Source organism: Marmota monax, unplaced genomic scaffold (genome assembly GCF_021218885.2).
Source record: "Marmota monax isolate L192 unplaced genomic scaffold, Marmota_monax_Labrador192_F-V1.1 WCK01_AAM20220418_F8-fsc00345, whole genome shotgun sequence".
Taxonomy (NCBI): Eukaryota; Metazoa; Chordata; class Mammalia; order Rodentia; family Sciuridae; genus Marmota; species Marmota monax.
In genome coordinates this window covers 571,942-597,191 of record NW_026694478.1, presented here as the reverse complement: position 1 = coordinate 597,191, position 25,250 = coordinate 571,942, and the positions used below count along the sequence as shown (strand labels likewise).

At 36.5% G+C, this 25,250-nt stretch overlaps 1 protein-coding gene across 2 annotated transcripts; it reads right to left on the bottom strand.

Moving 5' to 3' along the window:
- Positions 1-6,007: 6,007 nt before the first annotated feature.
- Tlr3 (toll like receptor 3) lies at positions 6,008-24,627 on the bottom strand. 2 transcript variants are annotated; one of them, XM_046419027.2, is made up of 8 exons: positions 24,258-24,627; positions 24,104-24,173; positions 22,632-22,711; positions 14,539-14,680; positions 13,880-14,327; positions 12,177-12,368; positions 7,905-9,757; positions 6,008-7,686 (listed from the first exon to the last, which is right to left on the bottom strand). In XM_046419027.2, exons 5-8 carry the CDS (start codon positions 14,321-14,323, stop codon positions 7,458-7,460), a joined length of 2,718 nt encoding a protein of 905 aa, XP_046274983.1. In that variant the 5' UTR covers positions 14,324-14,327; positions 14,539-14,680; positions 22,632-22,711; positions 24,104-24,173; positions 24,258-24,627; the 3' UTR covers positions 6,008-7,457. The 2 variants fall into 2 exon arrangements, with proteins under 2 accessions (XP_046274983.1, XP_046274982.1); XM_046419026.2 differs by lacking the exon at positions 24,104-24,173.
- Positions 24,628-25,250: the final 623 nt, after the last annotated feature.

Sequence of the window (25,250 nt, the reverse complement as noted above, 5' to 3'; positions counted from 1 at the left end):
ACTCCAGTGAGCCACATCCCCACCCCTTTTTTGTATTTTATTTAGAGAAAAGGTCTCACTGAGTAGCTTAGTGCCTCGTTTTTGCTGAGGCTGGTTTTGAACTCACAATCCTTCTCCCTCAGCCTCCTGAGCTGCTGGGATTACAGGCATGGGCCACTGTGCCTGCCCCACTGACTAATTTCTTTGGTGGAATATTTAGGCTTTCCAACCGCATGCTTTCATCCATTCTAAAGTAAAGGACATCTGCATCTAGTGCCTGAAAGGAGAGGCTGCAATGCTGGCTAGAGCAATTTACTAATAGGAATGGTGTTTAGTTGGAACTTTAAGAAATATGTGTAAAGGTAAAAGAGAAGACAGTGAGGAATAAGATATGAAGCCTAAGGTGGGCAAAGGTATGAAGGAGAGAGGTTTCTTAAGGAGTGTAAAGAGAACTAGAATAATTTAGTTTATTTAGAGTTTTTTTCAAAAGTGTGTTATGCAAAACCTGCATCCAGCAGAATGTTAGTAGTTATATGATTAGAAGGATTCTGTAATCAAATTGGTATAGGAAATGTCTCAATAATAAAAAGCTAAGTAAATGTCTTTATTGCCAGGCATCTTAGCTTTACAATTTCCAGATATGTATTGTGTATTTCTGAGAGTGGAGGATAGTATACAGTATTTCCCATCTTATTTGGCAGGGAGCCCTTTTGCAGGATGCTAGTTTATAAGACTGGTGTTGCAAGACTACTAAGGAACAGGACTTGATGTCTGAGATGTATAGAACAACAGTGGGAGACCAGTTTGGAAAACTGGGTTGAGACAGGGTGATGGAAAGCTTTGAATATATTTTATTACATTCTAGCCAGGTCCTGGTAGGATCTGTATTGGGAGTGGCTAACTAGAAGTTTATCCAGCCTATGAACCAGACTGTGAAAGAAGGTCCTGGGTTTCTGAAGAAGTGATGGAAGGTCTCAGGAGAGGGTGAGCCAACAACTCAACATTGTGCTGCTGAAGCCCTGAGGCCAGTTCATACCTGTGCCATCCAAGAAAAGCCTTCTCTCTCCTTTGTATCTCTTTTCTGTTGTGCTCTGAACCCTTGAGATCCTGGAGGTGCTCAGAGCATCAGGTGGCAGGTGGAAGAAAAGGTGGAGTGAGGCTCCAGGAAAAGAGCCAACACAGCTGCCTCCATCAGGAAAGTTTCCAGAGGCTGATGGGGCCCCAGCTGGGGAGGTGGCAAACTTTGCCTGGCAAGAGTTAGGGCTTGTTACAAATACCAAACTGGAGTTCTGTGACCATGAAGCCAGGCCACCCTTTGTACTAAAAGTATCTGGAAAGCTCTGTCATAAACATAAAGTTTCATCCAAATGGTAGGATTTAAAAAGGAAAAAAGAGCATTGAGAGAAAAAGAAAGAATAACATCAGTCATGTTTATTATGTTAATACCTTGCCAAGTCCAGGTTATTAAACAAACCAGTAATATGCATCTCATGTGGTGTATGTAAATTGCTTTGCTTGCATGGTTGCCCCTGAACCCTTGAGAAATAGGACTAATTATCTTAGGAGGACTGTTCCTCCTGTCATTCTAGCCATGGGGTTCTAGTGAGTACTACCAACCACAGGAGACAGGCATGGACACATATCCAAGGCTGAGCCAATCAGAGGCCTTTCTTGAGGTTCTAGAAATTGGGACTAGGAAAGAGAAATAGTCCCTTGTTGATGTAAGATGGTAGCCTCATAGATCCTGTGTGCTATGGTTTCAATGTAGTTTGTTTCCCAAAGCTTCATGTATTAGAAGCTTGGTCCGCAATGTAATGGTGTTAAGATGGTAGACCTTTAAAAGACGAGGCCCAGTGAAGGTCATGGGAGCTCCACCACCATGAATGGGTTCATGCCTTCTCATGGGAGTGAATCAGGTCTTGTGGAACTGAATCAAGTCTCTTGAGACTGGGTTATTGTAAAGCAAGGCCACTCCAGATGCTTAGTTCATTGTGCATGCTTCTAGCTCCCCTTTCACTCTTCCACCATGTTGTGACACAGGGGAGCTCTGGTGCCATACTGTTTGAACTTTCCAACCACTAGAATTGAAAGATAAATAACCTCTTTTCTTTAAAATTACCCAGCATCTGGTATTTTGTGATAGCAACATAAAATGTACTATAACAATGGGCAATCATGTTTCCAGCAGTACAAACTATAGATGCCAACACATACAGAGGAGTGGTAATATTTAAGCCCCTTATTCTAGCTCCTCCTGAGAGCTGAATAAACCCCTGATCTTTTCCCAGTTAGGTTATACAACAAATATTCTCCCTTTTTGCCTAAATGATCTTGTGTTTCTGTCACTAGAAATCAAATATTCACTAGATCAAAAAGATATTTCTATAAGAAACACCTTGACCATCAGAAGCTAGCCTGTGGGTAGGTTATGTTATTATACTGGGCATAAACAACCTCACAGAATACCAATCCCAGACAAGATTACCCTACCATGTACGATTAAAGCATGATCACTTCATGATTTTGAAGGTCACTGTGCCACCTTCCAAAACCATAAGCGCTCTTCTCCTGGCTAAGAGATTGTAATTTCTCAAGAAATTGCAACTTGATCCATGTTCTGATTTCTCTCCCTGCAATTACCCATCTGTAGCCCAACTAGGTTTTTTCAAGAAACTTCTAAGATACCCCATAATGTGTCTCCCTGCTCAGTACAATGAGTGAAATCAAAATTGGTTGAATTACAGGTGTGTTCCTTAGTTGTCTATGTCTAGGGGACATTAGCTCTGTTAGAATAACCAGAGAGAGAGAGAGAGAGAATGCTCATGCTCTTGTGAAGTCATTTCTTCCCCCAAAATTCTGGAAAAGACTTCACTTAAAAAATATTCAAAAGGTTGGAAGCTTGCAGAAGTGCCAAAAGAAGCCATCTGAGTGCTGTACATTTTAATTCTTAAATGACTTAGAAGGTGTAGTGGTTTGGAGAGAAACATGGACATCCCCCCTCAGGATCTCAGGATCCAGGCACCTGTTTCTCACAGTGTAGGCATCTGAGGGTTCACAGCTGGGTTCCTCCTTCAGAATTTCTTCTGACCACAGTCTTGGTCACACACAGTCACACTTCCTCTCTGGGGCCACCTGCATCAGTGATGGGAGAGAGAGCAGTCCAGCTCTCTAGGCTTGCACCAACTCTGGTCTCCTCCAGCTCCTGTGCTCCCTGAAGGGTGGGCTGAGGCCTCCACTGCAAACTGCATTTGCACAGGGTTCATCCTTATCATGACACAGTTTATTTTACTCCCTATAAATCAGATCATATCTCTCAAATCTGCTGTACGCAAATCTCCATCCCAGAGTCTATTTTCTGGAGCACTTACGTAAGATAAAAGAGTGTCGGGAGCTGCTCTGGACAGGAGCTGTGTATGTGGCAAGCCAGCCATGGGCTGGGTATGTATGCGCTATGAGCACAAAAGTGGACTGGACTGACACTGCCTCTCTGTTTGGGCTGGTGATATTATGTGTCCTTTTTGCTGGCTCTGCCTATGATCCCCACACAACACATGGGATGGGCATGGCCTTCCAAGATGTCAATCTGCTGACAGCAAGACATCACGAAGCTAGACTCAATCCCCTGAAACCTGACCCCTTGCCTCATTTGAATGGCTTCTCCCAGTAAAAGGGTTCAGCATGTGCTCCTTTCTCTTTCTTGCCTACCTTGGGTCAGAGAAGCCACCATAGAACCCAAAGAAAAAGGTATTTCTCTGTCTCTGTGTGATTATTTTGTGCCAGCCCAGTTCACCTAGAGTGACCCCGACTAGTTTAGTCCTGTGTTGGGACCAAAGAGAGTTGACATTGACTCTCCAGAAATTCTCACTCAAAATTGGAAAAGGTCCCTTATTGAAAAGCTTGAGATGGGTGCAATAGCGCATACCTATAATCCCAGCAACTTGCAAGGCTGAGGCAGGAGGATCACAAGTTCAAAGCCAATTGCAGCAATTTAGGGAGACCCTGTCTCAAAATAAAATACAAGAAAGGGCTGGGGATGTGGTTCAGTGGTTAAGTGCCCCTGGGTTTAATCCCTGGTAGAAAGAAAGAAAGAAAGAAAGAAAGAAAGAAAGAAAGAAAGAAAGAAAGAAAGAAAGAAAGAAAGAAAGAAAGAAAGAAAGGAAGGAAGGAAGGAAGGAAGGAAGGAAGGAAGGAAGGAAGGAAGGAAGGAAGGAAGAGAAAGGAAGGAAGGAAGGAAGGAAGGAAGGGAGGAAAGTTTGAAGATTCCTGCCCAATGCACACATAGGATGGTTTGTTACACTGGTAGGGAGAAGTCACAAAACAGAACCAGTGTCTTCCTTAAACAGGAAGATGGATCAAGGTTAGAGGGGTTATAAGAGCTGAGAGTGGCTTATATACAACCTATTGTACTTAGTAGCTAATGATCAGCTGATTGGCATGCTTTATTACCTTAGCACAGACGTACAGCCATGGATACAGTGTGATGGGGATGTTCTCAGAAATCTGTCCTCAGGAAATATTGTCTTACAAACTCATAGAGTGTATTTATGCAAACTGAGATGGCTATGACATCACTAGTAAATATAATATGATGAACTGTTGTCGTACATACATAGTTCATCACTGAATAAAATGTTGTGTGGTGCAGGAGTGTCTATGTTTATTGAAAAAAGTCAAGTGCTTCAAAACCTCTTTGTTATATGAGAGTCAGCCTGGCGGGTTGGATATGAAATGATAAGCTATATTCCTCTATACAACTCGTTATCACTTAGCTAAATCTAAGTCATAGGTTCCAGGAGAGAGTATGATTATAATGCCTGGTTTTACCAATTGCAACTCACAACTCCAGAAGACCTCAATTCATTCAATTTAAATGCCTCTGCCATTCCTCCCATAGCATGGCTCCATCCTCTTCAGCATTCCTTCTAACTCCCAATAACCAGTTCACATCTCCCTCCCTACCTTCCCTCTTACTACTCATTGTGCCCTCTCTGCCTTTCATCAAAATCCCACCCACCTTTGAAATACCTGACTCTATTCTATGGAACATTGTGCTGTCTACATTCACCAAGGAGGATCACTTCCTACCCTAACTCCTCTGTCCTATTTTCTGTAACTTATCTCATCCTTTTGTACAAAAGGCATAGGCATATGCAGCTTCTCAGTGAACACTATTTCTAAGTTAGTGTTCTTAAAGTTAAAACTTTCTTAAAGTTTCTTTATAAATACATAATTCACAAGGCATAAGCCACCTATTTGTACTATACAATTCAATGATTTTCAGTAAACTTACATAGTTGCACAGTCATTCCAATTTTAGAACATTTTCACTACCCTAAAAAGATCTCTTGAGCCTATTACAGTAACTCATCATACCTGTCCCTAGGCCCACTCAATCATCAATCTGTTTTGCTTCTATAGATTGCAAGAAATACACCTTGGTTTGAAGTATCTTTATATTCTAATGGTCACTATCATTTATCAGGGTGTCCCCTTTACAAACAATCTATCACAATCTGAAAGGTATAATTTTCAGGTAAAACTTGGATACTGAGATTTATTTTAAACTCAAGGTTGACTCTGTTGGGTTTCCTTTTGCAAAATGAAAAACAGGAAGGCCTTGGAGTGATCAGATTACATGGTAGCACCAGAGACTCTTCAAACAAGGCAAGTCACTGTGGCAAGTAAACAGGAGGTCAGACAAACATCCTTTCCTGCAATTCCCTTTTCTTGAACCCAAGGGACAAGGACTCCCCCTGAGAACAATTAAAGGCATCCTACAGAAGTTGAGAATGTTGCTTCCTGTGTGGGTCAAATACAAGTTAGGTTTACACCTTTTGTTAGTTTCCTCTGTATCCATTTAAACAAGTTATTCTTTGGGTATCTTAACCTCTTAAATATTAAAACAACTTGATAAAAAAATTGCATTTGAAGTCAATTTAAATTGTGCCATTTGATCAACTATCCTATAAGTACATAAGAAAATCAAAGCAAAATTATTTCCTCCCCCACTTTACAACAAATCAACAAATAATTTATAAAAATAGTTTATTTAGAAATATTTTAATGAAGAACTATGAATTTTGATACAAAATATACAAAGTGTATTAAGAAAACAAAGAGTTGTGATTTTTATCTTATGATGTAAAAATAAAACAGGATTATATCGGTTAAAAACAAATCTTAACTAAAATGCTATAAAACAAGTGTCTGAGGTGTTAGGCTGGCAAATAATGTGAAAGTAAAATCATTCCTTCATACGCTTAAATTCTACACTCTCAGAACCAGCAGTGCTGTGTTATTTATTCCAAGTTCATGTGAATTTAGTCCCAAGAATACTAATGTATTTAAATCAAAATGGGACAGCTCAGATGCTTCCTAACTTCCGCAGACAAAAGAGCATTTCAAGTGCAGAAATTAGCATTATAACTTTGATTCTTTCCTACATTTGAATACCAGAACTATGAATATTCCAAAAAAGCTTGTCACACCTATTTCTAATAACTAGACTCTTTCATTATAAAACAAGACTAGATTTTTTTGTTTTATTGTAAAACAAAAATAAAACTTAAAGTAATACTCTTTCTAGATAGTTAGGGACTAACTCACATACAGCATATTATCTTATGGTGCAATAGTACATTCCATGTAAATATACTATACCATACTCATCCATTAACTTCTTATTTATCATCATCATTTTCAAGATTGGGAATCAAAGAATCCCAGTAGGACCAAGTGATTTGACCAGCATCATCTCCTGAGTCTGTGACTAGGGAAGAAAATTCTTTGTTTCCACAAAGCCAATCTACTTACTGACTAACAGTTAGGGAGTAAGCCTTTCTATGCTCTTTTTAAGTAATAGTATTGTTTCTACTCTCCTGGAGCAGAAACCCATGCATTGGAAAAATACAAGTAACTATTTCTTGCAATATTTATTTCATGAATTTACCCAAACTCAATTGTAAGAGATTTCTTCCCCTTGGCTATGCAAATTTAAAGGGGTTTTTCACATTGATTAAAATTAATAGTGGTATACTCAAATACAAAGTTTTTCAACTGAAAAATTAATGTAACTAAGCTTTTCTAAACTTTTACTCTTTTGCAATTGAAATAGCCTTAAGCTCATTAAAACAAATATCTTTCAAAGTGCATCCAACATTAATTATTTCAAAACCACACAAAACTTTAACTTTCTTAAAAGTGAGGACTATTTTTAAATGATTTCAAGTTGTGATGGGTCTCAAGGATCGACTGTGCCTTCATTTGTAGGGAAAGTGCTTATTAGGGGTTTATTTGGGTTAGATCAAGCAGCTCTCCACATAAGGCCTGAAACAGGGAAATACATTTCCATGGAAGAGCTAGAACTGTGATGTAACACCATCACCTGTACCAGATTACTTTCTAGTAAAACTTAAATTTACCATGGGATTTTTTAAATTGAAAAACTACCCTTTAGATAATTTAATCTCTAAATAAACTTAATGCACTAAATTTCGGGATCCAAGCGCTACTTGCAATTTATGATGAAAGGCATTTATCCGTTCTCTCTGAACTGGCCAGTTCAAGATGCAGTGAGATTTAAACATTCCTCTTCGCAAACAGAGTGCATGGTTTAGTTTATAATCCGGAATCTCCTCAAGAAAAATCAATATAATGGAATCCAGATTTTGTTCAATTGCTTGCTGAACTGCATGGTGCACCTTGAATCTAAGCAAAATAATAAATAAATAAGTTAAATAATCAATATACAGTTTCTAACAGCCAAAAGTTCAACAATTGGAGATTGTGGAATCTGCTTCAATCTGCCACTAAAAATCAGGATTCTTAAAGTTTTATTTTCAAAATTCTTTGAGCTGTGAGTAGTAATACTAGAAAGTTTAATTGAAAAACAAGTGCATATTTAAAATTTCACAATGTTTACCTACCTTTTGCATAATGGATCTTTTAATAGATGCTGTGTAATAACAAAAATAATTTTTCTGCTCCTTTTAATACTATTAACAATTGCTTCAAGTCCAAGGACACCTGCCTCAAAGTCCCTTTCTTCCAGACAAAATTTGAGAGATTGGTCTTTTTCTTCCATTGAGGAGAAGTGTTCCCAGACCCAATCTCTATCTTTATGGGCATGAATTATATATGCTGTATATTCAAACTTCTCTGATTGTCCATCTATTTCCTTGAAACCAAGAACTCGGTGTACTGAAACATTCCAATAAAAAGATATCCTCCAACCCTCCAGGTGAATAAGTAGTACAACAAAGATAAAAATCAATATCATGCTGGTACTGATCATGAACAGGAGTTCAAAGGGGGCACTGTCTTTGCAGGATGATGTATCAAAAAGCATCACTGGGAATCCATGATATTGAGGTGGAGTGTTGCAGAGGTAATGCCTTGATAGCTCAGAGATGTTGGTATGGGTCTGATTAATCCAGTTAACAAACCAGGCAATACTTTCACAGGTACAATCAAACGGGTTAAAGCTCATATCTAAATCACTCAGGTTCTTAAAAACTGGCCCAAACACATTCTTTTCAACTGATGTTATGAGGTTCTTCTGAAGGTTCAGGAACTTTAGAGACACCTGGTCATCAAAGACAGACGGTGGAAGTACATTTAAATTATTCAGTCCCAAATTGATGCTTTTGAGTTCAAATAAGTCCTTGAACACCTTGACTGGGATTTCATCAAAGCCATTAGACTCTAAATTCAGGATGTGGAGGTGAGAAAGACCCTTCAGAAAATGAACAGGACCACCAGGGTTTGCATGTTTCCACAGCCGTGCTAAATTGTTATGCTGCAAATCCAGAATTTCTAGCTTCTCAAGACCCTTCAGTAGTTCATCATTTATATTGGCTATATTGTTGTTGCTTAGATCCAGAATGGTCAAGTTATGAAGAGGGCTGAAAGGTGAAGGGGAGTTCTCCAGATTTCTCAGGGCCACTCTCCGGAGCATAAGTCGTTGAAGGCTCGGAACAAGAGCAAAGGAGTTGCTAGTCAGTTGTAGGTATTTGTTGTAGGAAAGGTAGATTTCATAAATATTTTCTAGACCTCTCCATTCCTGGCCTGTGAGTTCTTGCCCGATTTCATTGAGGCCAAGGTCAAGCACCTTTAGGTGGCCCAACCAAGAGAAAGCACCACTCTCTATTTTTGAGATTTTGTTTTTGGTTAAGTTGAACAAGAGTAAAGGAGAATGAGCAAGTGATAAAAACGTTTCATTTGTTAGAGTTTGCAAACTTGTGAAAGAGTTGGATAGAATTAAGTATCTCAGATTTACCAATCCAGTGAACATATTGCTTTTGATGCCAGGAAGATTGTTATCTTCCATATTAAGGTACTCCAAACATTTTAGCCACTGAAAGGAAAAGTCATCAATCTGGGGAAGTGAAGCAAGGGAAATACCTTGTTTAGTAAAAGATCCCTTCAAATTCAGGTATCTCACATTGGAAAGTCCATAAAAGGAGTGAGAAGACAAATGCTGTATATTATTATACTCCAGGAAGAAATATTTCAGATGCGAAAGCCAAACAAAGGAATTGTTACCAATCACATTTAAGTTGTTGTGGGAAAGATTGAGCGTGGTGAGATTTGTCTGTTTGAGTCCAGAGAAAGTCATGTTGCTGGTTCTGTACAACTGAATGTTACTCAGAGAGAGATTCTGGATGCTCGTGCTAGATAATTCCAAACAAAGCTTCTCAGTGAGACTGGGGCCCAGTTGGACATTGTTCAAGGAGAGGCCAAACAGTTTTCCAATTGCATGAAAACATCCTGGAGAGAACTAAAGATGGAGAGGGGAAAAGGTTAATAACCACAATCTATAATTAGGCTCTAATCTGGGCAAGGTGGCGCATGCCTGTAATCCCAGCAGATCAGGAGGCTGAGGCAGGAGGATTATGCGTTCAAAACCAGCCTCAGCAAAAGCGAGGCACTAAACAACTCAGTGAGACTCTGTCTCTAAATAAAATACAAAATAGGGCTGAGGATGAGGCTCAGTGTTTGAATGCCCCTGCAACCTGTTCAATTTGAGGTTCAATCCCCTCAAAAAAAAAAAGGCTCTGTATGACCCTTGGAAAACTTAAATGTGGTTCTTTATTGGGTCTCCCTTCCCCTTTCACTACATTCCCTTGGGCAGGGCATCTCTCTCCATTCCTCAGAGCTTTTTCCTGACTCTGTCCCTGTACCATCCACTGTTCCAGCCTCTCACCTCCCCAGGCCACTGGCCACTTCTCTTTGGTGTTCAGAGCTCAATTTAGATGCCACTTCTTGAGGGGGTTGTCCCAGATCTCCTATTCGAGACTTGTGGTACTTTTTTTTACTTTATCCTACTGATACAACTGTAACTAATGAATTCTCTGTGAAGTCACCACTGGGGAAGATCCTGGCTTTATCTTGGTGACAGCCTGTCAGTGAACATTATGGAGGGAAATAACGGACAGCTTTTATCATGAAACAGTGACACACACTTTCCCTTCTGACCGCTGGGTTCTAGCTACTTTTCAGGTTTTCTACCCAGGTTTTCTCCTGACTTTATTTTACTATACTCTTTCTGACTCCCCTCTGCCTACTCCCATTTCCCTATTAGAAACCTTGTCTGTTTTGGGACTCAATGATGGGCCATGAGATGAGAAGGAGGGAGACAAGGGATCCAGAGAGGACTGTATGAGTCCCTGGCAGTTAAACCCACCAGGGGAGCTAGAGCGATCTGATTACTAATGTGTTACTTGTGAGAGGTTTGGGTGATAGAAGAAAACGTGAAAGAAAGCGTGCTTCCTCGAAAATAACAGAAATTAGAATGCAAAGCAGGAAATTATTAAATTAAATAAATTATTAATTGTTAAATACGATACATCTACATGGTAGCATTATTTTTGTCACCATTAAAATTAAATTTTTGGACAATTCTTAATTGCATGGGAGATGTGCATGATATGACACTAACTTTAGAGCAGGAAGCATTCTTACCCTCAGGAGGCAATGTAGCACAGTTGGTGAGAACATGGGCTCTGGTCACACTGCCAGGAACCCAGCTCTATAATCAGCTGGGTTCTGAAGGACCCTGGATATGTCACTTTTCCTTTCTTCATCTCAGTTTACTCTTGTGCAAAACGACCATCAGAGTAAGTTGATTAAAACAATTATGTACATAAAATATTTAAAATAATTTGTTATATGCTTGGCACTCTGTTAGGTACTATGTAAATTTTAGTTGTTGCTGTTTTTTCTCATAATTATTTGGAAAATAATGATGAATATACCCAAATGCTAAGTGCTTGTTTCTGATTATAGATTTCTGAGTGATTTTTATTAGCATTCATTTTTTATTACCCCTTATTATTTACATATTTTATGTGATGATGACAATACATTTCAATTAAAAAAATGCTATTTAAAGAATAAAATGAGTGGCTTGCTCAAAAATATTTCCTTGTCATCTCAGGATAATTTTGAATAGTCTTTTCATTTGAAAAATAATATAGCTTTTGAGAAGCTGTTCTAGCTAAGAACTTCCAATCTTCCTTAGCCTGTAAAAGTATAAAATATGTGTAAAATACAGACATAGCTGTGTATGAAAATAGTTCACCTGAAATAGTTACCTAGAATACTACATTAAAGGATATTATAAACATAGTGCAAGCTATCATTTCTTGAGCTCGTACTATGCAACAGGTACTGTACTAAATTCTTTACTATGTGGTTCTATGAAGTACAGTTATTTTTATACTAGTTTGAAAGCTGGGAGACTGAAGCAGAGAGAAATTGAACAACTTGCTTCCATTACATCACTAAAAGATTAAAGTCCACACAGAGGAACAGCTGCCTCAACTCTAAGAGCTGTGCTCGTAGCCATTATACTATTTTATTTCTTTCAGAGATTTTGTGAGATAGAGAGTATTATTTTCATTTTAAAGGTAAGGAAAATAAGATCAGCAATTTTCTCAAGGTCAAAGAATAAAATGGCAGAGGGATTTTAACACAGTGCTGTTTGGTGGCAGAACCCCACCTCCTAACCACTACCAAAACTCTGTCTTGACGATGGTACCAACGGCCCTAAGCAATAAGTGTGCGGCATTTTTGGAAGATATTGTGAAGGTTACAATTTTTTTTTTCTCTAAGATTCTTTAGTGTCCTAGTGTGACACAGGAGAGATGATACTGACTAAAAAGTAGAATACAAAATAACTTTACCGTATTTCTTACCTGTTTAATTTGATTTGATGACAACTCTAATTTTCGTAAAGAAGAATTGCCAAGGAAATCAAATTCTTCACTTCTTAGTGCACGAATTTTATTATTTGATAATATAAGCTCTTGGAGATTTTCCAGTTGGAGTTGAGTTCCTAATTTTGTAGATGATAAACCATTATGAGACAGGTCTAATACGATCAAATTCTGAGCATAAAAGAAAAATAATACATATGTTAGAGTCTCACTTTTAAAAATAGCTCCTCTAAATTTAAGTCAATCTCAGAAATATCTCAATATCAAAATGTCACCTGTTGTTCTATAGAGAACCAGTAATAGGAGTATAAATCACATTGGTGGTGATTAAAAACACTATTGTTGCAAGGATTTAGTTTCTTTCTTTAAAGTCACTTTATTCATCTTACCAAAATAAAAGCTTATTTATTTATTATAGAAAAAAATCATAGTTTATTTTCAATAAGTATTTATGATGCAAGAAATATCCATGTGGCTTATCTAACATGTAGTCTTATATATTAATCTTGAAAATAAATAACAGGAAAAAGAATAACATTTACTTTAATAAACATGCATAAAACTTTGCCATCTATAAAATTCTAGAAAGACTTTTGTGCTGAGAAATATTTGAAGTTATATAAATTTGGGGTCATACTAACACAGAAATATTAAATTTGTTTTGTCAGTATTGGGGGTGTTTATCACTCTATCTTACTTTTGAACATGTTAACTTCAAACTCAGGTAAAAGGTAAAGAAAAACATGGTATCCATTAGGGAAGAAATCTAATGTGATCCCCATTAAAGAGAATAAGACTTTTATTTATGTTTTAAAAAGAAAAAAAAAACATTTTTGTCAATAATTTCTCAAATCAGATTTTGAAGTATTTGTGTCCAAAGACATTTCATCCACAAGAAAATTTAAGAAGGCACAAGAAAAGATTTAGAATAGCTAGTCAACAAATCACCTTATTAAGGTTTCTCAGCATATTTAAATTTGTATGTTGCTCTTGGCCTCTAAGGAGGTAGTATGCTCCATTTTTTTAATAAGGCATATGAAGAAAACAAAAAGACTAGAAAATGACTTTGTTTTAAGAAGACACTTAAAAATTGCTTCAGAATTATAGATAAAAACACACATTTGTTCACAGATTTCAAATTCAAGTAAGGTGCTGAAAAGAAAGAAGTAGTAGCTATTGGAAATGTTGATCCTTTAAGGATATTCCTTCAATAACAAGTAGATAATTTTTAGTAAATATTGTGTTTATCATTATATCAACTCCTTAGCTTTTTTAAAGTCAGAATTTGGACCCAACATTTTTTTTTACTACCTCACATAGTACATCATCAGCTTTGTGAATTTATTTTCCATGATCCCCATGAGACTGTCCAATGTTTCTTTCCTATTAGATGACTCCTACTTTTTGTATCTCAGTCATATTTTGGGAGTAAGCAAAAGAGGTAGATTTCTTTAAAATTAAGGTTGAAACTGATTTAAGACTATAATTTTGAAAACAGCTTCAAAACCAATGGCAAAATCTGTGTATGAGTCCCCCCAGTCCCAACTGGGTAAACCATATTCCTTACTCTTATCTTGATACTTAGATATGAAGTGTAAGGCCATGAATAAATGACTTGAAAACTTACCACTGGACAACATAACTTCATATTTCTGAGATGGAAATGATCATTCCCACCTTACCTTCTGGTTTTTAAAAGGGTTGTTTTGAATTTTCTGGATTGAGTTGGACATTAGATGGAGCTCCGTCAAATTCAAGCAGAAGGCAAAGGTTGTATCAGAAACGTGAGATAGCTCATTGTGTTGGAGGTTCAAAATTTTCAGCAAGGGGAGATTCTGGCACAATTCTGGCTCGAATTTTGAAATGGTATTAAATCCTCCATCCAAGATGGTAAGTTGGCTATATCTTGTAAAGTTGGCAGGTGGCAATCTTCTGAGTTGGTTATGGGAAAGGTCCAATGTGGTTATGTTTACTGGGAGGTCATTGGGTATTTCAGTCAACTTTAGATGACTGCAGTCAGCTTCCTCATGTCTCACAGTGCATTTGTTGGTGGAAGATGTACACAGAATCCAATGGGGCCACAGTCCCCAAAAGAAGTAGATATGATAAGGTAAATGCAGCCTCATGATTCTGCCCAATGAAAGAAATATGAAAAAAACAATGGACAACATTATTAATACATGCTTTCACATGCATTGGAATATTCCTTGTAAAATACATAACCAAAACATGACTATGTGTGATGTTATTTACCCACGACTTTTATGCTATATATTATACAAGTAGTATACCACACGGAAATAATTCAAATAGCACAGAAAGATGAAAAAGAGAAACATACCAACTCTTTTCTTGTCCTGTACCTCCACGCCAGTTGCAATCTTCAAAAGTAAGCTCTCTTGACAGTTTCTATTTTAAATTCTCATGATCCCCTTCATAAACTTATCCTTTTATCTTCGCTGACGTTGAGCCTTTACTTCCCACTATAAAAACAGAGAACATAATCACACTCCTTCCTTATTCTTTTCACCATTTATCCTCAGTGATTGTTTACTTTACTTAATCTATTGTGTCATTTATAATTTTGAAGACTATATCTAAAATGATAAATCAGCCAACTTTAGTCAAAATTTTTATTTTAGTGAAATAAAAATTATTTTATTGACACAAAATAATTAATTGTACCTATCTATAGGGTAAAACTGTGATATTTCAATACTCAGATCAGAGTAACTGGCATACCCATTACCTCAAACATATTATTATTTCTTCGTGTGGAACATATTCAAAATCCTTTTTACAAGCCATTCTGAAATATGCAACTACTTTATTGTCAATCACCATTATCCTACTGAGCTACATAGAAAGTCTGAAATTACTCCTGCTGTCCAGCTCCATCCTTGGACTTGCTGACCACCCTCTCTCCCTACTCCACTCCCCACCTCTTCCAGTCTCTGGCAACTAATGGTCTATAATTCCATGAAATCAACTGTTTTCACTTTGACGTGTAAATGAGAACATAAGGCATTTGTTTTTCTGTGTCCGACTTATTTCACTTAACGTAATGTCCTCCAGGCTCATAGAACATAATGGGCATCCATGGTTTTACTGACTTTAATTAAGCACTTTTTTCCCACTAAGAAATTTAATTACACTATTTCCTCATTCTCTTCCCAACTTTTCTTTAGTTTTAAATTTTAATGTTATATTTATAATCTTGAAGAGTATACCTAGAATTATATTTCTTGTGCAACCAACTTTACACAAAAATCTCCTGGGACCTCATTTTGTGATACAAGAAATGTACACTCTTGTGTTTTCTCCACATTTCTTCCATCCTTACATTTCCTAAAACTGTCAGCTATACCATTGCTTGATATTGTCATGATAAGAAATGTTAGCATTCATCCTGAAAGTATGACTAAGCATGCAATACTTAGTCTAGATTAATTTGAAAAACCTAAAGTTAACAAATGTCACTTACAACTATATAAGTATATATTTATTGTAGCTTCAGTAAAACTCAGAGAAACATAAAGATTAAGAGGACAGACCCTGGAGTTACCTCAACTGCATTCTGTTCTTGGGGCCTCTGCTTTGTAGCCTTTGGTAAATTAGTTCATTTCTCGGTTCTTAGTTTTCTCCTTCATAGGGTGTTATGAGGATTAAAGGAAGTAGTATAGCCTAAGAGTACTTGGCATAAAGCAGCAATTATAGTAATTTCTATTACTATTAGATCAGTGTGATAATCTCATGATCTCTATATAGATAATTACAATTATGTTCTATTTGATAAAATTGTCACTTTATAGAGAAAGCTTACGAAAAAGACAATGTGTATCATGAGATTTTTCACAACTAACCACTAAACAAGAAGGCAATAGTAAAGATTACCAATAGGGTCAACTCATTGAAAATCAGAGAACTTCAAGAATGGTAAAAAGGATTCCAGAAGCTTCTTATTAACTGGACCTTGGATTAGGGGAAGAGTACACCATTGGCTGCCTTCAGAGGTTGAGCAGCAACCAGCGTTCTCCCTGAACAATTTCAATCAATCTTCCTACAAGGAGATCCATGTCTTTCAAACTGGTCTGCTTTCAATTTCATTTTAAAGAATAAAAAAAATGTCTTGGGTTGTGAGGCATCCATGGGTCACTAGATATTTGCTAGTATATCATCAACAAAATCCAAAGGGCTTTGGAAGTTTTAATGATAACATTTATACAGTGAATAAATAATATTTCTCATGAAATATTACATAAACTACTTTGATATTTTTAATGGTGATTCTTATAAATGAAATGAATCCCATTTGATGTTTTAAATGAGTGCTTTAAGGAGCCTAAATTACCAATCACAGCTTTACACATAGAGATGAAAGGAAGATTCTAATTTATGGGATCTTTGCACTCAATACAGTTTTTAAAGAATAAATACTGCCCATAAATAAAACAGAAGTGCAGAATTGTACAGTGAGTTGAGTGCAAAAGATGTCACCCTATGCCTCTTAGCAGATGACCCTATAATGATGAAGGCAACATGGATTATTCCCCATTTTAACTAATCAATTCTTCAGAATAATGTCTTTTTCAGTTTGCTGTCTGAACCATGACTTCCTTAAAGTCTATTATTCCCCCTGTTTGATTCTTGTTAAAGTAAGCACTCATCTACCCTCTTAATCACATGCTGAATCACCAATTTGGATAAATGAGTAAATGTATGGATGGACGGGTAGGTAGTGGGTGGATGGATGGATGAATGGATGGGTGGAGGAGTGGGGGGTGGATGGATGGGTGGAGGAGTGGGTGGGTGGGTGGATGAATGGGTGGACAGGTAGACTGATGGATGGATGGATACATATAGCTTGCTGCATGGCTATCATCACAAACTCTATTGCACTGCGCTCTTGAGTTGATGTCACTCTCTTATGGATTTAAGTATATTTTCTCTTGAAATATTTTTATTCTGACTGGAGTACCTCCTTGAGAAGTTCTTCTACTGCCACCCCCGTCTTGCTTTTGTTCCTTTTGTCTTCAGTGATTTTGATGTATAGGCTATATGAAGTTTAAGCACTTTTGATGCTCAATTATAAAGGCATTATTTCACCACCTTCCAGTGTCCAGGGCGGTAAGAAGTTTGATGATGCCCATCTGATTTTCCTTCCTTAACATAAAGGACATCTTCATTGCATTTCCGTTTTACACTTTAAAGTTTTTTTATTGTATTTATCCTCAGTAATGTAAAATTTCACAAAGATATTTCAAGCTTTCTTTTCTTTAAAACATAGTTATAAGCTCAACAATATTTTCAATGTGAAGGTTCATGTTTTCCTTAAACTTCTATAATTTCTTATTTTCTATTATTTCCTGGATCATTTCCTTTCCTACTTTTCTATATTCTCTTCTTAGGAACTACATTTAGTTAGACAATGACTCTCCAGTGTAATCCTCTCTATATGTCAATTTTATATTTTCCTTTCTTTTTGTCTTTTTATTCTATGTGTCTAGACCTGAGCTCAGCTTGACTGACAATGTGGGTTTTTTTTTGTTGGTTGGTTGGTTGGTTGGACCTTTTTTTTTTTTTTTTTAGATTTTAGCAATTATATTTTAAATACATACAGAACAGCTCACAAATCACAAATGTGAAACCTGTTGAATATTCACAAAATAAGCATGTCTATGTAATCAATACTTGGATCAAGAAATGAAGGATTATGACACCCAAGAAATCTCATGACCCTCCTCCAGTCATCACCTTCTCCTTCCCCAAAGCAAGAACTTTGTTATTTCCTATACAAAAGTTTAGCTGCTGTGTAGTACATAATAATGAACTTAATGCCTTATAGCCATCCTTCCTTAGCCACAGTTTCACTCTCTGAAGTTTCAGTTACTTGTGGTAAAACATGATATAAAAATATCACTATAGTGCAATAAGGAATGAGGAATTAAGATGTTTTAGAGAGACTGAGCACACTAACATGGACTTTTATTACAGAGTAGTGTTATAATGATTCTACTTTGTTATTAGTTATTTTTATTAGTCTCTTATTGTGCCTAAGTTATATATTAAATTTTATATAGGTATGTATGTATAGGAAAAATTACAGTATATAGACATCATTCTGAAGAAGTCATTAATTACAAGGGGGAATACACACACACACACACACACATAAATGTCTCATAGCACATTGCTTTGATCGGTCCATGGTCACCTGCTAAGAGGCACAGAGTGACATCTTTTTCACACAGCTCACTGTGCTCTGCTACACTCTTGTCATATTTATGGGCAGCATTAATTCCTTAAAAACTGTATAGAACACAAAGATCCCATAATAACAGCATTTGTTCATTCTCATTGCTATAGATATACCACACTTAATTCTTTTGTCCGTGGCATGGTTACACCAAAGTTAATTTTTCTGACATTTTAAAATCAAAATATACAGCACCATTCAATAACATTATAGGGACCATGCTTGTGTTATCATATATCTACTCATTCATCCATCATCACTTCACAAACATGTACATTCTTAACTACAGCGTTTCTCGTTTGTGGAGTTGTTCTTTAGATGTAGGATTCACATTTAATGAAATACACAAATCTTCAGTGTACATCCTCTGAGTTCTGACGAATGCATACATCTGTGCAGTGCAAACCCTACAGTTTCCTCGTCCCTTTTATTTTATTTTTGTTCCCACTCTTACTTCCCAGAGGTAGGCACTGTTCTTTTTCCCACTAGACATTCGTTTTCTGTGTCTTACACACATCACATTCATTCTCTTTCGCATGTTTTCTTTCATACTCAGCATATTAGTTTTCAAATTTATCCACATTTATTATTTCTGTAAGCAGTCTTCCTTTATCTATGGGACATATTTCAAAAACCCCAGTGGTCATCTGATACCACAGATAATATCAAACTCTCTGGATGTCACACTTTTCCCTACACATATAAACCTATAATAAAGCATAATTTACAAATTAGGCACTGTGATAGACGAACAACAATAACTAACAATAAAATAGAACAATTATAACAATATACAGATGCTCCTTAACTTACAATGGGATTATATTCCAATAAACCCATTGTAAGTTGAAAATACTAAAAGTGAAAAGCACATTTAATACATGTATCTTATTGAACATCATAGCTTAGCAACACAGTACACTATAGAATATTGATTATTAACATGATTATGTGGCTGACTGGGAGCTGCAGCTTTCTGCTACTGCTCAGCATTTCAATAGATTATTGTATTACATAATGCTAACCCAGATGAGATCAAATTCAAAATTAATTAGTTTCTACTGAATGTGCATTGCTTTCACACCTTCATAATGTCAAAAATGTTTTAAGCTGGGGACATTTAATAAATTTTTAAATAAAATTGCCAGCATTACTATTCTTGCATTTTGATATCATTAAGTAAAAGCAAGTTTACTTGAAAATAAGCATTGTGATACTGTGACAGAAAATCTGATAACCAAGACAAGTATTAAGTGACTAATGGGTGAGTAGCCTATACACCATGGATACATGAAACAAAGTAATGATTCATATCCCAGATGGTACTGAGTGAGATAGCATGCAATTTCATTATGCTATTCATTATGCTACTTGCAAATTATTTATTTCAATAACTTTCAAATTATTTATTTCTAGAATTTTCCATTTAATGTTTTCAGACTACAATTGACCATGGATAATTGTTAGGGTCTGTAAACAAGTCAAGATGGCGCCTGGCATTTTGCCAGAGGAAGTGGTTTGTGAAGTAACTCCAGCGAGCCATTATGTGTGGAGATTCCTTATTGGTTGACTGCTGTATCTAGTTTATGTTAATTAAGATAAGCTGTGTGTAATGTATATATACCCCTCCGGTCCTATAATAAACGGCTCCCACTCCTGCTGTATCAATGTACACAAGTTGCTCGTCACCCCCCTGTTATTTTGCTGCAGCCGGACTGCTGCAGATAATGGCAACTATAGAGAGAGAAATTGCAGATAAGGAGGAAATACTATATATTTTTTCTTTCACTTTTTTAATCGAGTAGCATACTTTATCCATGCTTATATAATAAGATGCTTATATAATAAGATGCCTGGATTGCTTGAAATTTCTCACCATTGTGAATAAATTCCTCACAAACATTCTTGTACAAATCTTCACAGACATATGTGTTCTGTATCTTTTGTATAAGTACTCGGAATTGGGATGTTTGGGCCAATTGGTATTAACATTTGATACTATTATTCCTTTCATTTGATCTTCTTTGTGAGTATGTATCCATAGGTAACTATTTTTTAATTTGCATTTTCCTGCTGACTAATCACATCTAAAAATCCCTTTGTGCTTATTGTCCATATATACTATTGTACACGCAAAGATTATGTTCGTTTATTAATTAGGTTGTTTTGTTTTTAGTATTGTTATCAACTTTTTTATATATCTGGGTATCAGTCCTTTGTCAGATTCATATTTTCATGACATTTTCTTCCAGTTTGTGGATTGCTTTCTCATTTTGTGAATGTCTTCTCAATTATGATGAAGTCAAATTTAACATTTTTTCTTCTATTTTTATTGCTTTCTGGGTCTTAAGCAACTTTGCTTACTCCCAAATTTTTAAAATATTCTTCTTTAAAAAATTATGATTTTTAGCCAGCACGGTGGCACTCGCCTATAACTACAGCAGCTCAGAAAGTTGAGGCAGGAGGATCTCCAGTTCAAAGCCAACCTCAGCAAAACAAGGCACTAAGCAACTCAGTGAGACCCTGTCTCTAAATAAAATACAAAATAGGGTTGGCGATGTAGCTCAGTGGTTGAGCGTCCCTAAATTCAATCCTTCATACCGCCCCCCCCCCAAAAAAATACCATTTTAGCTTTCATGTGAAATTCTGTGATTTCTGATAAATTAATTTTCACGTATGGAGTGAAGCAGATGTCAGGTTCATTTTTTTTCATGTGTATATCTAGTTAGACGATAGTTTTAAAAGGACTTTTCCTTCTTGCTCCTGCATTGCTTCTGTGCCTTTCTAAAAAACCAAATACCTCAGTGTGGGTCTATTCCTGGGCTCTCTGCTCTCTTTTACTTTCTTTGTCAGTTTTTATGTCAACACCACACTGTTTTGATGACTATAATCTTTTCATTTTGTTTTTATTTTTCGGTATTGGAAATTGAACCCAGGGGCACTTAAGCACTGAGCCATGTCCCAGCCCTTTTTTGTATTTTATTTAGAGACAGGGTCTCACTGAGTTGCTTAGCATGACTAAGTTGCAGAGACTGGCTTTGAACTGGTGATCCTCCTGCCTCAGCCTCAGAGCTGCTGGGATTACAAGTGTACATAGTGCATGGCTCATATAATTTTATAGTAAGTCTTGAAATCTGAAGTTTAAATCCTCTCATTTTGTTCTTCTTTTATCAAATCGCTTCTTCCATCCTGTGGCTGATGAGAATTATCTAATATTATTTACTTGTTAATCATTCCTCCTCACTAGAATGTAAATGTATAGTAGAGGCTATGGTAGCTTTTATTTCATACAGTATTGCCTGTTCCTACAAGAATGCCTGGAACATAGTTGTTTCATATATAAACAAATACCTGTTAAATAAATAGCTTTCCAATGGGGATTTAATCAGCTCAAGAAAACCACTCTTATCTTATTTTGGTGGGTGTATACCCAACATAGTACTGTCTGATGTAATCAGCAACCTAGTTTCACTTTGGAATATTTTTTAAAAAATGGAATGAATCCTCAGAGTGTGAAATGAATCAATGGTAATAATATTTAAATTGATTCCCCATAAGACCTAAAAATCATGACACAAGAATAAATCCAGGTAAATTTCAGAGAATAAAATACTAATCAGTGACTAATTCTAGAAAAATAGAACTAGTCTGAGTATTTAGAAATTACACTAATAAGTTTTACTGATATTTTAGTATAGTTCTCAGGGGAAATAAATAGCTTTTATAAACAAATATTCCAGCCTTTCAAGCCTTTATAATACTAGCATTAAATATTTAAAGCTGCACATAATTTTTATATCCAAAGGTTTTGAAGAACTCATGTTTGTACCTTGGTACAAAGGATGCACGTTACCAATTTGTTCAGGGGCATGAAGAATGTGGGGCTGATAGGATACATTCTGGAAATGAGGGACTGATTCCCCCCACCTCACCTGTCTGAGATTCTCCCCAACATTTCCTCTCCTAGTACCATAAGGACTTACTACTTCTACCTACCAACTCAGAGGTACAGTCCTGCAATGTATTCTTCTTGTTCAGGAGACATTTATTCCTCTGGACCAGCGGTAGATAGAGATCAGAATTACCTAGAAGGACTATTGCATTTACAAAGCATGTCTCTTAATGATAAAGACCTTCCTAGATCTGAAAACATACTTCATCTGAAGGGAAACACTTACCAAGTGATAAGCAGGATGCATGAAAATACATGGAAAGGATCTTGCAAAATTTCAGAATTGTGACCGTTCACCAAAAAGTCCTGTAAGGAGAGAGATAATAGATTACTTCCAAAGGAAAGAGATCCTGATTGGTATTAAAACTCTTCATCAATCACACAAACCACTAGAAAACAATACAAATAAACTTTCAAAATGTTAGGGGAAATTATCTTGAATCTAAATTTCATGGCCAGCTAAACAATGAAAGAAAAGGAAGTGATATTTTGAGATTGGCAAAGATTCAGTAAGCTTATAACCATGTAATCTGCCGGGCACAGTGGCCATGAACCTGCTGGGCACAGACAGACAGTTGCCACGAACCGGCTGGGCACAGTGGCACAGGCCTGTAATTCCAGCAGTCGCTCAGGTGCTTGAGGCAGAAGGATCACGAATTCAAAGCCAGTCTCAGCAATTTAGCGAGGCCCTAAGCAACTGAAACCCTGTCTCTAAATAAAATACAAAAAAGGGCTGGGGATGTGCCTCAGGGGTTAAATACTCTTTGAATTTACTCCTCAGTACCAAAAAACAAAAACATCCAGAAAACAAAACAGAACTATAACCATTCAACCTGAAGGAAAAATTATTGTAAGACACACTTTAATAAATCAAACAAAAAAACAGCTTAAGGATGAGATGAGAGTGAATAACTAGTTGCTATTGAATGAGATCCAACAGAAACAAAAAAAAAAAAATGAAGGAAAGAAAGAAAAAATTTCATGGTTACTTGCAATTTTGGAAAATTTTTTAAGGTGCATAAAATTACTTTTCATTTTGATAGATGATAGTATTGCATTATGGTTAGGATCTGGAGTCTGAAGCCAGGATACTTGGAGTTAACTACTATTTACAGGTGAGTTTGTGTGGTTTGGTTTGTAAACTTTGCAATATTTTTTTCTAAGTTGATACACAGGTACCTATATGCAGACACATACTAGCACATAGTCACAACTATAAAGTTGGAATTGCTGGAACTTTAATACCACTGAAGGCTGCCTTTATTTTCACCTATGTACCCCACAATTGCTGATGCTAATTTCTGATCTTTCTACACATCTGAACATCTTTCCAAATCTCATTTTCTATTATTAAATAAAAGCCATCTATGTACTCCTAGGAACACCTGAAGAGTTTTTTTCTTTTTCAAGCTCATTACTGAAAAGGACCAGCTCCTGTCTCCTTTCCAGTCAACAAAACCGAGAAACAGACCAAGTTTTCTAAATTCCTAGAATGTGATTTTTTAAAGTGTGACTTAAAAAAAAAAAAGTTATTGCAAAATAATTTCCATAGTTTTCCTTAATGTGTAATTCCAGGTACAGAATTCTACAGAGAAAGAATTTAATTTTTTTTTAAATTGCTGCATAAAATGTTATATCATCTTACATATTTTTTTGCTATTATTTGTATTCTGATTTATGACACAGTTCTGTCCATACCTGTCTCATCCCATTTCTTCCATTTTCCGTGTTGAATGGTTCTGACACGATTTCCAGCACCAAAGAAAGACTGATGAATGTTAAAATCAAAGTGAGTTCTGACTTTACTCAGCAAGAGAAATCCTGACCCCTCAAAAGAATTTAAAATATATACCTTCCCTTTGATGATGGTTGCCGGTTCCTTGTTTTTCATGAGTTCACATCCAGACGTTTATCATCGGGGAAATGTGCGTGGTGAGCTTACTGCAATCTCGAAAGTGAAACTGAAGTTAAAAAAAAAAAAAAAAAAACACAACTAGGCGTTTGTATTTGGTGCATTCAAAAGAGGGCAAAGGTAGTGGAGGGCTGGAGGGGGGCGGCGGGGACAACCAGGACAATCTCGGTGCAGTGTAAATTGCTTCTTAAAAACGTCTCATCTGAAAATATTTTGGTATCCTCTCCTGGATTTCATGGAAATGATCACGAATTTAACAATGGAGAAAGTTGAAAGGGTGGGAACCCGGGTTTACTGTGGGCGGGGCTGGAATTGCAGAAGTTAAGGAATAAAGTCTTAAACTGGCAGTGAATCCTTCTACTTTTTGCAGACTGTGGCAACCGCTGTCCGATTTGAGTAGTGTGTGGTGAGAGGGATGGAAAAAGAAACTTCAGTCCCTGATGGAATCTAAAGCACTTTCCCTTCGCTTATCGTGCTTTATCTTTTCTGCAGACGCAGACCTGTGAAATAAGCAAGGCAGAATTTAATCTCTTGATCAAAGAGGAAACCAAGTTTCCCAACTGAGAAAGAGCTGGCTGTCGCAAAGCCAAGAGCCAGTCCTAACTCATTCCAGTCCACTTTTCTAGTCGATACTTGTTAGAGATCAAATAGGTGTGTCCAGAGAAAGTTTAGATGCACTCTTTCATTCTCAATTAGCTTTGATGACTCCAATTAGTGAAAGGAATGTGCTTCCAGGGAAAGAACTCACAGTCTTTTATTATTGTTGTACAATGGTTTTTATGACCAGATTGTTATACAGTAAAATATAACAAGCAGAAGGAACTATAGAGGACATCTAATTTAACATTCTTCTATGAGAAATGAGGAAAATGAAACCTAAAGAGGTGAGTGATTTGCCTAAGGACCTAACACATGTTACCACAATGGTTCTTT